The sequence below is a fragment of the Staurois parvus genome, unplaced genomic scaffold, assembly GCF_062004578.1.
Source record: "Staurois parvus isolate SC_StPar_1 unplaced genomic scaffold, SC_StPar_1.0 ptg000303l, whole genome shotgun sequence".
Lineage (NCBI taxonomy): Eukaryota > Metazoa > Chordata > Amphibia > Anura > Ranidae > Staurois > Staurois parvus.
This window is the reverse complement of record NW_028318099.1, coordinates 2,473,351-2,487,676: the sequence shown is the minus strand read 5'-3', so window position 1 is coordinate 2,487,676 and position 14,326 is coordinate 2,473,351. Positions and strand designations below refer to the sequence as shown.

At 37.5% G+C, this 14,326-nt stretch overlaps 1 protein-coding gene across 2 annotated transcripts in view; it reads right to left on the bottom strand.

Annotated features, from left to right (window-relative positions):
• Positions 1–14,326, bottom strand: part of A1CF (APOBEC1 complementation factor) — a 75,195-nt gene that overhangs the window by 25,992 nt on the left and 34,877 nt on the right. For both annotated transcript variants that reach the window (XM_089683130.1, XM_089683131.1), the window contains exons 4-7: positions 10,002–10,132; positions 7,274–7,512; positions 5,360–5,524; positions 3,327–3,424 (exon numbers count right to left, since the gene is read on the bottom strand). In XM_089683130.1, the coding sequence (XP_089539256.1) occupies positions 3,327–3,424; positions 5,360–5,524; positions 7,274–7,512; positions 10,002–10,132 (633 nt within the window). The remainder of the gene's footprint in view (positions 1–3,326; positions 3,425–5,359; positions 5,525–7,273; positions 7,513–10,001; positions 10,133–14,326) is intronic.

Here is a 14,326-nt window from a genome sequence, read left to right as displayed (position 1 = left end):
CCTTCCGTTCAGCTGTGGCAGATTCCATTCTTATCTGAATAATATTGTTTATTTCACTGTCTTTCATTTTCATTCTGCTGTGTGTGTGTAAGAAATATTTTATGATGTCAACTCTGTGTTTACACATAATAATGAGGAAATAGAATTGAGCAGCACATGGCAAAATATTACATTAACTCTGACACTTCTACAGCTACACACAATCAATTTTTCTATTAGCTATGTAAACAGTGTGCTGTGCCTGTGAAGGTGCCCATTCCTCCAGATTTGGTAGGAGTTGATTAAACATACCCATCCTTCAATAATCTAAATATATGGTGTCACTTTTTTACATACTGTGAACTCTTTGTATGCTACAAATATCCAGACTTGTACATTGATGCTCACTTATGTTGTAAGGAGCAATATAGTTTTATGCTCGTAATGCAACTGAATGAATGTTGCTCGCAATGGTCAATGGGACATACCATACCACCTTATTGGTGATCTGAGCAACCTCGGAGTATACAAGATACAGGAATTTGATTATACTGTGTAATAGTCTATTTTGGTAGGACCTAAATATTATGTAAGAGGGGTGGTTTAATCCACATTGTATTTCTCAGACCTTTATCTATACATTATTTAGACCCTGCATTAAACTATCAGATTGGTCATAAAAGTGGTATTAAAGCCCAAAACAAAAATGTATTATATTGCAGATTAACATTATATGTGGTGGCTGCAATAGTTTCTTTTCCCCCCCCCCTGTTTTTCCACCTGGTGACATAGGCAGTAAGACTGGCCATACGGGAGTCATGTTTTTACGTTCAACCAATGGATTGAACAAAACAAAATGACTGAAATTCTCCGTCCACACACTTGCTGGGGGAAATCCTTCCCACTGAACTATTGTATTCTCCAATGTCAGAAAACAGCCAGCTTGCCCATTCTGCCTCCCGGCTGAATCAGCCGAATTTTGATCCATGTTTGGTCAGTTTATTATTTTGTTATTTTTCAACTTTCTTTAACAAACCAAGCTGTCCAGCAAAGGTGGCAGTTAGAGGGTTGAGACAAACCATTTAACACTGACAGGAGTGCTTACAATAGTCAACATTTATGTTTATGTAAAACCTTTATCCCAAAAGAAAACAAAATACTGTAACTGCTTAAAAAGTGTAACTGGAATTCAGCTTTACTTTCTTAGTCATGTCCATCTAAATTTGCTAGTGGATCTAACACTACTCTCTCCTCAGACTGACAATGCTGCTATTATTCTCTGTTGCACCTCCATCCAGATTGCATACACCCAAAAACAGGAAGTGTGTTACTGGCAGAATCACCATGTGAAAATAAAGCAAGAAAAGCCTAAAAAATAAAAGTAATGCAGCCACCACTCTGGTAAGATTCAATAGAGTTATATTCTGGTTTTGGGGTTTAACACCACTTTAAGAGCATCATCTTGACCCCCTGCAAAAACAGTTTTAAAATGTATTTTATACATCACTGCTAAAATGGGAACTGTGTTTCAAAGTGGACACAATGGATAGTTGGCCAATATTCAATTGCCCATGAGAAGTTTTTGTAAGGGAAAGATGGAGTAACATGAATTCACTCTTAAAGAGATGAAGAGGTAACAAAGTGATCTTAATTAGGAGAGATGCCCATTCAGCAGTTAGACTAACTTTAAATGATAAACCCAGATACTCCTACGCTTAGGGATGGATTCTGTATGGATAGGACCACATCATGAATTTCTTGGGATATGCACGCCTTGCTGCCCTCAAATGACTGGGGAAGTCCAAATATACTAAATAGAGAAAAACAAACAGAGGGCTCACCAGCCAGGTGCATTACCTTAAAACATGTATTTAATAAATGATAAAAGTAGGTATTGTACTCACAAAATGACAATACAGTCAAAGGCACATCGTGAAAGAACAGCTCTGCCCAATCTGCACTACGTGTCTGAGGAAGAGGCAAGTCCTCGAAACGCGTCAGCCTATTGGAGGTCCAGAGTTTCCATTACAGACACACGTAGTGCGGATTGGACAGAGCTGTCCTTTCATGATGTGCCTTTGACTGTATTGTCATTTTGTGAGTACAATACCTACTTTTATCATTTAATAAATACATTTTTTAAGGCAATGCACTAGGCCGGTGCGCCCTCTGTTTGTTTTTCTCTACTTAACTTTAAATGATTATTATTATTATTATTATTATTATTATACAGTATTTATAAAGCGCCAATAGTTCGCTCAGCGCTGTACATTACAAAGGGGGAGAGAACATGTGACAGAACAATACCAATACAATGCAAAACATGAGGGGATCGAGGGCCCTGCTCTTTCAAGCTTACAATCTAGGAGGGAGGGGATGGTGGCACAGGAGGAGATAGCTGTGGGGGATGGAGTGGTAGGAAGAGTGGAGGAGGTCGGCAAGTTAGCATGATAACTAATTTACAACAATGGCAGGGTGATAGTGTTATGTATACAAATATATTTTTATGGTTTTATTACAAATTACCCTTTTAAGTATATTTGGGTATGTGAACATGGTTTTTTAACTTTTCCTCAATTTTTAGATTGAAAGCCCTTTTGAGCAGGACCCTTTTAACCATTTGTTTTATTATATTGTAACTGTACTGTCTTCCTTTACATTGTAAAGTGCTGCACAAACTGCTGGTGCTGTATAAATCCAGTATAATTATAATAATAATAATTTTGGATAAAAAAATAGAGAAATGAAGGAGAGGTGGATGTTCTACATTGAACAGAAGAACAAACTTTGTTCAATAATGCGCACTATGCATCCAACTTTTGGAAATCATCTTGGATAGCGCAGAGACCTACCTTCCTTCCATTCTTTCCTTTTTTTCTTTCTTTCCTTTCTTTCTTTTCATTATTTCTTTTTTTCTTTTCTTTTTTTTTATTGTCTTCCTTTCCTTTCTTTCTTGCTTTCCTTTCCTCTCATTCCTTTCTTTTCTTTCTTAAAAATGCAGCTGGTCATTTGCCTTGATTTATATGGCAATCAGTTGTCATGCAGATAGGTGACTTAACATAATAATTTTTTGTAGTGGTAACAGTGAGAGTCATATTCATATATGCTCATAGGATACATGCTTGATTGCTGTCTTAGATCTGTGAGCACCTTACAGATCCATTAAAATAACTCCCTATGCATAGTAGCAAACCATGAAATGAAAAGCAAACTGATAATTTTGTTGTAGACCTTGAACCTTTGTGATCAGCATTACCATCACAGTTGAACGTCATCAGTGATCACTGTAAGTATATTTGTCGGATGTAAACAATATCACAGATGTGTCATTTCAGCAGATATCTAACCTTGCCATTTAAAGCATTCATGGCGTCAACAGCATCATTGCGATTGTTAAAGTGTACAAAGGCATAATCTCTGATTTTCTTTACACGTTCAACTGCACCTATAAAAAGAAATAGCAAATATTACAATATTGGCATGCTTTCACCAATGTGTGGTTAAGGGAAATGTTTTGTTCTCACATATAACAACTGATCACATGTGCTGCTCTGGTTTGGCATGTAATTTACACTACATACTCCAGTGAAACTTGGCCCACGTTGTCTAATAACAAACTCATTCATATCCTGATGTCTGTTTTCAGAAAAGAATGTAGATTCTCACCCCTGATTTCTACATTAAAGGAAACCTGTGCTAATAGTATTATGTAGGCTGCCATTGTTTCCTTGCTTCTGATCATGCTAGTTTCCAGAGCAAGTCAGCCAATGAAATCAGAATACCTGATCTGTATACTGCTACTGAGTCAGTGACTGAAAGTAATAAAATGAGGAGATTAGCATGTCAACTAGTCAGAAGGAAACTGATAATTTCAGCCTATGTATTCCTATAGGCAATGTTTGTTTTACCTAAAATGAAAAAATCAAGTAACATCTTTGGCTTCCATGTCTCATAAGGATCAGAAACTGTTTAGAATGGTAGAGGGATAAGGTTGGACATGCTTTCTTGAAGGACCTGAGCTAAATAATAATCAGACATGCTATGACAATAATTCCTACATTTTCAGTGCTAGCAGATATATATTTAATACACATTTCTACAAAGGCCGTGTTATGTTGTGCTTTCCTCCAAATACACCTTTCATTTCAAAAATGGTAAAATAGAAGAAAATACTGAACATCACATACTAAGTATGTTTGAATATCTGTTATTTGTTTTGATATGTAGAGGTGGATATAATCTTCAGAATCATGCATGTATTTTACTAGAGTTGTAAAAATACCTTCATGGTTGATTACAAGGACAGGACTTTGAAGTCAGAAAGACATGATACATATTCTTGCATGATTGCTATCTCCTATCTCCAAATTGATTTACTGCACAGAAAATTATCAACTTACAAAGTTCACAGTTCAAAGTTCTGATATATTTTAAAAGAAAGCTGTAACTGAATATTCATGGGTAAAATAAAATTGCATAAAATCAATAGCTATGGTTAAAACCTAAAAATATCTTTATATTATCTTAGAAAGTGATTCAAGAACTGAACTTAAATATAAGAATTTGTGGTTAGTTACATTTAATCAGTTAATAAAATTTACACTATATTGCCAAAAGTATTAGGCCAGCCCTCCAAATCATTGGATTCTGGTGTTCCAATCACCTTCATGGCCACAGGTGTATAAATCAAGCACCTAGACATGCAGACTGCTTCTACAAACATTTGTGAAAGAATGGGTCACACTCAGGAACTCAGTGAATTCAAGCATGGTACCGTGATAGGTTGCCACCTGTGCAATAAGTCCATCTGTGAAATTTCCTTGTTACTAAATATTCCATGGGCAACTGTTAGTGGTAATATAACAAAGTGGAAGCAACTGGGAACAACAGGAACTCAGCCACGACATGGTAGGCCATGTCAATTGACAGAACAGGGTCAGCGCATGCTGAAGCGCAGTGTGCAGAAGTCACCATCTGTCTGCAGAGTCAATAGCTAAAGACCTCTAAACTTCATGTGGTCTTCAGATTAGGACAACAACAGGGCGCAGAGAGCTTCATGGAATGGGTTTCCATGGCAGAGCAGCTGCATCCAAGCTTTACATCACCAAAGCGTCGGATGCAGTGGAGTAAATCATAGACAGTTGACATCAGAACAAGTGTCCTAATTGAAAGAGTTCCTCTCTGTTCTTGTTTTGTCAACTCAAAATCTTGGATTTTCCTTAAGTCTTGGTCCTGGTGACCACGACTAACAGAGGTTCTAGCTTAATTTATCCAAAATGATTTAGGTATGGCTAACAGTATTTTGCATAGCACAACCCCACAACTACAATGTGTATGTGAGTCAGTTATCATAAAGTAGTTCACTAATAAGAGAATGTACCAGGCTTGATGTCATTGAATTCTTTCTCTATTGTCTCCTCCGTCGTTGTTAGCATGAGATTTCTGACATATAGAATCTTAACTGATGACATTGTATCTTCATCAACTTCAACCTCTGGCTCTGCCCAGTCCACTGCGATTGGATGACCCCATAGCTGAATGCGCCCTGTCAATGGGACAGCAAAATAAATATGTCTGACAGAATTGTGATACATGTCACAAACATGAATATTAAAATACTGAATGCAATTAAAAGGACAACTAAGATTCAAACCTTGTACACAAATCAGCGAGGCACATGCCAACAATACCAAATCACATTACTTTTGGTGAATTAGAAAAGTACTTCTTTCTTGACATAAAAAAATGTTCCTGGGCTTGATTTGTGTGACCTAAAGACTACGCAAAAGATTACTTGACCTTTGTTTAACAGAAGCATTGCAGGTATTCACATTGTTAAAAACTGAAGTGAATTTGATTGATAAACTTGCAGTGAGATAAGAGGATATGCAAAGTGCAATCACTAAGCAGCACTACTAAGTGGTTGGAGGGTCCTATAGAGAGAATGAGCAAATATAGCTGATCCTTGTACAAAGTGTACATTTTCTGAACATAGCATATTGATAAGATCTTTACATTAAGGAAATCAAATGACTAGAGTTACCCTTTAAAAGAAAACTCTAGGAAAAATATAAAACAATTCTGTTGAAAAGATATTTAGAAGCCTGATTCAGAGAGATGTTGAAAGATTTGCATACTTGGCCTCCCTCTGTGATAGGGGCTGTATCCCATTAAGGACCCCTTGGATCTGTTTTCACAGAGAGGTGGAAACGCTGTTGCTTAGAAACATTGCTTTTTTACTCATGACAAGCAAGTACAACAATTAAGGTGATGGTAGGAAGGGGTTAAAAAACTCCAATAGAATCAGTGCGTAGAGCCTTCTTAGAACAGAAGTTATTCACATGTTTCATACAGTTACATAACCCAAAAATAAGAAGAATATTCCTCATTTTAGGATAATTAATGGAGCCATGCAAGTAATTCATTTAGCTTCAGTGGACCAATACACATCCAAAACCTCTGAACACTGTGCTAATGGTGGTCAAAAATCCTAAAATACCAGTATATAGTTCAGAATAAATATCTCCCTAATATTGGGCTATTTTTGCACTATACACCAGCAGTTTTGGATGTGCATTTGGCCATTGAAATATATTAGAATGATTTTCATAGCTCAATCCCCTGTCCTAAAATAGGAAATAACCCTTTATTTTGGGGATAGTTGAGGATATGAGATATGGAAACCTCTTCAAAGATGACTCTGCTGTGTTACATTAGAGTTGATAAGATAGAAATACAGGTATGTATTTTACTGAATCATGTTAAGTGTGAATTTTAATTACACATCCTCCCTAATCCTAGAATTATGACAAAAGTGGAAATCCCACACTTCTTTTTTCAAGGTTATGACAATGTAAACCTGTTAAAAGTACAATACAACAGTGATGCTGACCTCTAGGATACATTTTCAAAAATGTTTCAACTCTGTAAACTGGGTTGGAGTGATCCTTGGTTTACCAAACTTTAGGTCTGGCTGCTTCTCAGCTGCAGTCTTTCTTACATTGCTTCCAACATTAAGTCAACAAAGTCTAACAATTATACTGTATATAAAAAATAAAAGTTTCTAATTCCATCCTTTTTGTTCTTGTGGTTTTACTTTTTTTTCCCCAAGGATGAAATAGATAAGTACAACAGCTACTCTGTAAACGAAGATTGAAATTATTTATTTTTCCTACCTAACTCTCATAAAAGTTATTAGAATGAATGTTGTGTTTTAGAAAAATGGTAAACCATAAAAAATTGCGATATAAAATCTGGAAATCAGACCTATATATATAATGATTAATTGTCTCACCTGGTAATAATTTTCGTCTGGCCATAGCTGCAGCACGATGACTTTCATACTCTACAAAGGCAAATCCACGATTTTTAGATTTATCTGCAGCACTGGGGTAGACAATCACATCAGTAACGCCATCTGTTACTTTCCTCATTTCCACTAAAATTTCTTCTCTCTTCTTGGTCTTTGGGATGCCACCAACAAACAACCTGCAGTTGTCTACACTGGCACAGACCCCAAGAAGTCTCCCATTTCTGTAATATTGATAGCACATTGAAATGTTGCTGAGCAAAATTAGGTTTATGTTAACAGAACCTGCATTTGACACCTGATTCAGTATATTAAGACCACTTAATTCCGTTAGGTTGCTTGGGCTTGATATAAATGGTCTGATCAGACTTCACAATGAGGATGGGGGGGGGGGGGGGGGGTGTCAATAGAAAGTAAATGGTGAAGTACATTTTTGCCAAATGTGAAATGTTCTGAAAAATGGGTGGCATGGTCAATCCTTTCTATTAAAACCCACCAAATGATTAGTTGGAATGGGTAAAGATCTAGTTCTATTCCTCCTGGTTAGAAACTGATCTCAGTACATTTTAGGAATGATTCCAGCTGCTTAACATAGTCACAGGCTTAAGAAAACATATCCCCGATTTAATCTTTTTTCGCTAGATGAAAGAGCAATCTTGTACCTCTGGTCCAGTAGATGGCAACATGTTCTAGGGAACTGTTAATCAGACAGAATTCAAACCTTTAAAGTGTATTTCCATTTTTGCGGTCAGTTTCAAGACATTCCCACTATTTGTTTGTTATGTGTTTCCATTCACACAGCATACTTGCATGTTTAATATTAAATTAAATTTTTAATATTTATTACCTTTTAGATGTTTTTTAGGAGAAGGTTTCATGGCTGACTGAAAGAATTTATAAACAGTTTCAGTGTGATCTGTTCCATTAGATAGCCTTAGGTAGCCGATTGACTCCCCTGTCCATACATTCAAGGAGCTATTGTATTCTGACAGTAGGGAGATTTTCTGCTGTCAGAATACACTAATCAGCACTGATAGCTATTGCTGGCAGTGCTGATTAAGCGGGGAATATCCAACAGGGTGGTTGTATAGAACATTCATGTGATACATGAATAGAAATTTGTCTGGTCCCAACTGAACCGGGCAAATTTTGAACTACGTATGGCCGGCTTAAGGGACAGGTTGAGCTCCCTCTCATTAACAAGCAATGGAGATGCCTAGCTTGCAAATATTTAACCCTTTTTTAGGACAGACAGTGTTTAAACCAAATTAAAAACTGATGAAATTAGATCCACCAGCCAGGGGTAATTATAACAAACACAGCTCCAAGCCCCCTCATAAATAAAGAGAACTAGTAGGATTTTTCAGTGAGGGGCGACACTGGGAGGGGGTGGAGCATGTGTCCAGGGCACCACATTGAGAGTGGTGCCACCTATCAGTGCAGCCAGTGAGGGATATTACTGGGACCGATCTTGTGTGTGGCTGTCCCTGCAGCAGGTGAAAGCCGGTGGTAGGTAGGAGGAGATGCCGACACATGCATTAAGGCTAAATGTTAGCCCTCATTTACTGGAACCGATCTTCTGTGTGGCTCTCCCTGCAGCAGCTGAAAGCCTGCATCTCCTCTTGCCTCCTATCAGATTTCAGCTGCTGTGTGTACAACGACACATGAAGGGTTAAGGCCAAATGTCAGCCCCAGTCACATGCTGACCAGCCAATCAGCTATATTGCCCTAGATAAAGAACTTCTCTCTCGGGTAGGGGGGCTAACTTTGCCCTTGCTGAAAGAATATCTAGCTTCTCCACTATTTTCAGTCCTTGAGTTTCCAGAAAATATTATTTAAAAAGGTAAGCAACAATTTTAAAATATTTTTTTAAAGTATGCTATGTGATTGAGAATATTTAACAAATATAAAGAAGGTGTTATCCCAATTGGGCTGCAAAAGTGGAAATACACTTTAAACCCTCTTAGGTCTATGGGCACCATTGCAATGGAGTAGCCTTTTAACCAACCTTAGCATGGATTCATTAATAATATTAACAAAATATCTATAAAGAAAGGTAAATCAACACTTCCGGGGCAGGCTGCTCATATTGTGAAAATCCTCACAAAATAAACGTTCGAAGTATCTGAAAGATTTGATCTAATAATATCCTTATTTTATTTCATCTCTAACAGTCTGGAAATTATGCCTATCATCCACTATACACAAGGCACACAGGTCTTAACTACCATCCTGAAAACACTGCTATATATACTATAAATCTTGAATAAAAATAGTACCATAGCGTGCAGGCTTCTCATTGTTTCCAGTTTGGACTAGAAATAAATGACAGCTGAAATCTGATTGATTGCTATGGGTAACATAGACAGACTTTCCTGTCAGATATTAATTTAATGTGCAGCCCATTATTGTTCCTTTTAAATAGCTTACATCTGCAAGATTACAAATTACTCCGCTAATTAGAAAAACGTTTAAATTCTTATCAGCTTTCCAGCAGAACAGAACAAGATTTTTCCTACTTTTAAAACCTGGCTTAATTAAGAATTTTGATTGTATTATTCTGTTAGAAAAAGGATCTAGTGAAGAAGTCAATCTTGTAAATTAGGAAAATTGCTAAACCATAAACTGCCTGGCTGCAACACTATCTGTTGGGGGGTGAATATTCATTACTGGTAACAACATATGCATAGATGTAATTTTTATGATTACTCACCGAATTTCATAATTATTTAGTTGTTTGATTGCATTCCTGGCATCATGTCTGTTGGTGAAGGTTACAAATGCATACCCCCTATTATTTCCATTGAAGTCCATCATCATTCTCATTTCATAGATTTTCCCTATCTGTGAAGATATGTAAATAGGATAGAGAATCAATTAGATAACATGGGAATTGCACTAATGTAAGTATCACTACAGTGGAATCTTGTGTGCTCTATTTGTGCATGGAAATTCATCTGTTATCGGACAAATGAGGTTGTGCCATGTACTTGATATAGCAAAAATGCTTTAACCAAATGTTAAATGTTATTCAATTTGTTTCGGAATGCATTTCCTATCTTTGGCATTCATTTTGTATATTTGTTGGTCCGGGTGGATTCAAAAAATTTTGCAGTTATTCTGGAAGATTGCTATACAGTGAAGGAAATAAGTATTTGATCCCCTGCTGATTTTGAATGTTTGCCCACTCACAAAGAAATGATCAGTCTAAAAATCGAATGGTAGGTGTATTGTAACATTGAGAGACAGAATAGCTACAAAAAATTCAAAAGAAATGCATGTCTAACAAATTATGCATTCATTTGCATGTTCATGAGGGAAAGAAGTATTTGATCCCCTTCACAAAACATGACTTAGTACTTGGTGGCAAATCCCTTGTTGGCAATCACAGAGGTCAGACGTTTCCTGTAGTTGGCCACCAGGTTTGCACACATCTCAGGAGGGATTTTGGCCCACTCCTCTTGACAGATCCTCTCCAAGTCATTAAGGTTTGGTGGCTAAAGATGAGTTAAGAAGATTATCAGGAGGATGGGCTTCATGGATTGGACGAATAAATTTAGTTAAGATGATGATCCTGTATAAAAATCCTGAAAAATCCTGTATAAATTTCAAATGCTCCCAATAAACGTACCTGGATCCTTTTTTAGGATAATGAGAAAAATAATAAGGGGGTATATATGGGAAAATAAGAAACCTAGAATTAAACATGAAACCCTATGTAATAAAAAAGAGAAGGGAGGATTAAATTTGCCAAATATAAGGAGATATTATAAATCAGTATTATTAGCAAGGGTGGTGGAATGGACATATAAGTCACAGGAAAAAAGTTGGGTCACGATGGAAAGTACAGTATATTAAGTGATGCACGACTGGAGAAGATTATTTGGATTCCACGAAAATTTTGATTAATAGATGAAAAAAGTAACATTTTGACAAGAGAGGTCTTAAGAGTTTGGGATGGTATACATAAATCCATGGGGTGGAATTATAACTCACTATTGATGCTGTTGGTGGATACAGAAATTTTCCCCCTGGGAGAGAGAAGGTGTCTGGAAAATTGTTCAGAGAGGGAAATACATGGTTGGGAGATATAGTAGATAAAGGGAAAATATGCACTTTTCAAGAATTAAGTAGTAAATTTGTTGCACTAGATGAGTTTAGATATAGTCAATTGAGTCACTTTGTCACAACGCTCCCCCAACCACTGAGAATGTCAGAGGAGATGCTACCTTTCGAAAAACTGCTAAGTTCGAAGACGAGCTGTAATCATATTATATCAAGAATATATAAAGTATTATCTGAATTTACTGCAGCAGAAACACCGTCATTCTTGGAGAAATGGGAAGGAAAATTGGGAACAAAAATAGATGAACAACAAAAAATTAAAATGTTTAAATTAATACACGGGGTGAGTAATATGAACACAGTTGAAATGAACTATAAATGTATGTCTAGATGGTATTGTACACTGAGTGTGGCACACAAACACAGAGAAGAAATATCACCATTATGTTGGAGGGATGTGGGGGAATAGGTACAATGTCACATATTTGGTGGGAATGTCCACAAATTCAGGTATATTGGCAAGAAATAATTCAAAATATACAGGAGACTGAGGGATTTCAAATTCAGAAAGATCCATGGGTATGTCTCTTTTATAAAACAGAGATGTCACTAAAATAATATAAGAACAATATAATATACCATTTGCTTGGTGCAGCAAAAAGTCTAATCCCTAAATTCTGGCAGGCCCAAGAGTCCCCATCAATGAAAGATTGGATGAATAGAATTGAGTATATTGATAAGATGGAGGAGTTGTGCTATATTGAAGAGGATAAAGGGGAAGCATTTAAGGAAATATGGAGAAAGTGGCATGAATTTAAAACATCAAAAAGATATTTACAAATAAGAGGTGATACAATAGTAGGGATGAGGAATTAAAACGGCTTAAAGGAATTTAGAGAAATAATATTGTTTACAGAAGGGGAAAGAAAAGTTTAAGATTGCTATGGACAAGGGGTTTTCTAGGGGGAGGGTAGGTTTTTTTGGGGGGGAAGAAGAGGGGATGTGTTTGAATAATAATTTTTTTATTTATAATTTATGTTTTTTGTTATATATGCTGTCAATTTTTTATATAAAGGAAAATTAATAATAAAAGAGATAAGAAATAAAAAAAATTAAGGTTTGGTGGCTGACCTTTGGCAGCTCAAACTTTCAGCTCCCTCCACAGATTTTCAATCGGATTAAGGTCTGGAGACTGGCTAGGCCACTCCAGGACCTTAATATGCTTCTTCTTGAGCCACTCCTTTGTTGCCTTGGCTGTGTGTTTTGGGTCATTGTCATGCTGGAACACCCATTCAGACCCATTTTCAATGCCCTGGCTAAGGGAAGAAGGTTCTCACCCAAGATTTGATGGTACATTGCCTCGTCCATCGTCCCTTTGATGCAGTGCAGTTGTCCTGTCCCCTTAGCAGAAAAACACCCCCAAAGCAGAATGTTTCCACCACCATGTTTGACAGTTGGGATGGTGTTCTTGGGGTATTAGGCAGCATTCCTCCTCCTTCAAACATGGTGAGTTGAGTTGATGCCAAAGTGCTCGATTTAGGTCTCATCTGACCACAACACTTTCAACCAGTCCTCCTCTGCATCATTCAGATGTTCAGTGGCAAACTTTAGATTGAGCAGAGGGACCTTGCGGGCACTGCAGGATTTCAGTCCTTGTCGGTGTTGTGTGTTACCAATTGTTTTCTTGGTGACTGTGGTCCCCGCTGCCTGGAGATCATTGACAAGATCCTCACGTGTAGTTCTGGGATGATTCCTCACTGTTCTCTTGATCATTGACACTCCACGAGGTGAGATCTTGCATGGTGCACCAGAACTAGGGAGACTGACAGTTGTTTTGTGTTTCTTCCATTTGCGAATGATTGCACCATCTGTTGTCACCTTCTCACCAAGTTGCTTGGCGATAGTTTGGTAGCTCAGTCCAGCCTTGTGTAGGTCTACAATCTTGTCCCTGACACCCTTGGACAGTTCTTTGGTCTTTGCCATGGTGTAGAGTGTGGAATCTGATTGTTTGATTGCTCCTGTGGACAGGTGTCTTTTATACAGGTAACAAAATGAGATTAGCAGCATTCCCTTTCAGAGACTGCTTCTAATCTCAGCTTGTTACCTGTATGAAAGACACCTGGTAGCCAGAAATCCTGCTGAATGATAGGGGATCGAATACTTATTTCCCTCTTGAACATGCAAATCAGAGCATAATTTGTTAGACTTGCATTTATTTTGAATTTTTTGTTCTCTCAGTGTTACAATACTACTACTACTATTCTGTCTCTCAGTGTTACAATACACCTACCATTTGATTTTTAGACTGATCCTTTCTTTGTGAGTGGGCAAACAATCAAAATCATCAGGGGATTAAATACTTATTTCCTTCATTGTATATTCAATATATTATCGAATTAGACAGATTTGAAACGGAAGGATTTGATATAGTCCAACCCACCAAAAGAAATGGCATGAGCTGATTGGACAATGTTGACTGACGTCACGTGCATCTGAATTAATGAATGGAATGATTCATTATCCAAATGATCAAATTCGAAAATTGGATTTATTTCCCCATGTGCCCAAACTACTATCGCATCATGTGACGTCATCCGAATGAAACAAATGCATTCGTTAATTTCATTATAACTTTTTTGGATTCGTTGACATTTATCACTATGTCAATTTGGAGATGTGTATACATCCAAATCTCACAAAAATTACATTTTTGCAGGAGAGTTCGGATGGAAGATGGAGAGTGAAGGCCAAGCAGCAGGAGCCTTGGAGGGGGCCAAGTTCGGAAGGGGCCCACCTACAGAAAGCTCAGGACCTTACCGACCACAGAGCGAGGACCCCTCTGCAGCAGGGAAGGAGCAGCCCAGCAGAAGGCCTGGTAGCAGCAACCGACTCGCCAGCTCATAGGCAGAGGACTGAGTGAGTAGACCTACACACCCTGGGCCTCTAAGGGGCGTGTAGTGGAAAACTGGATTA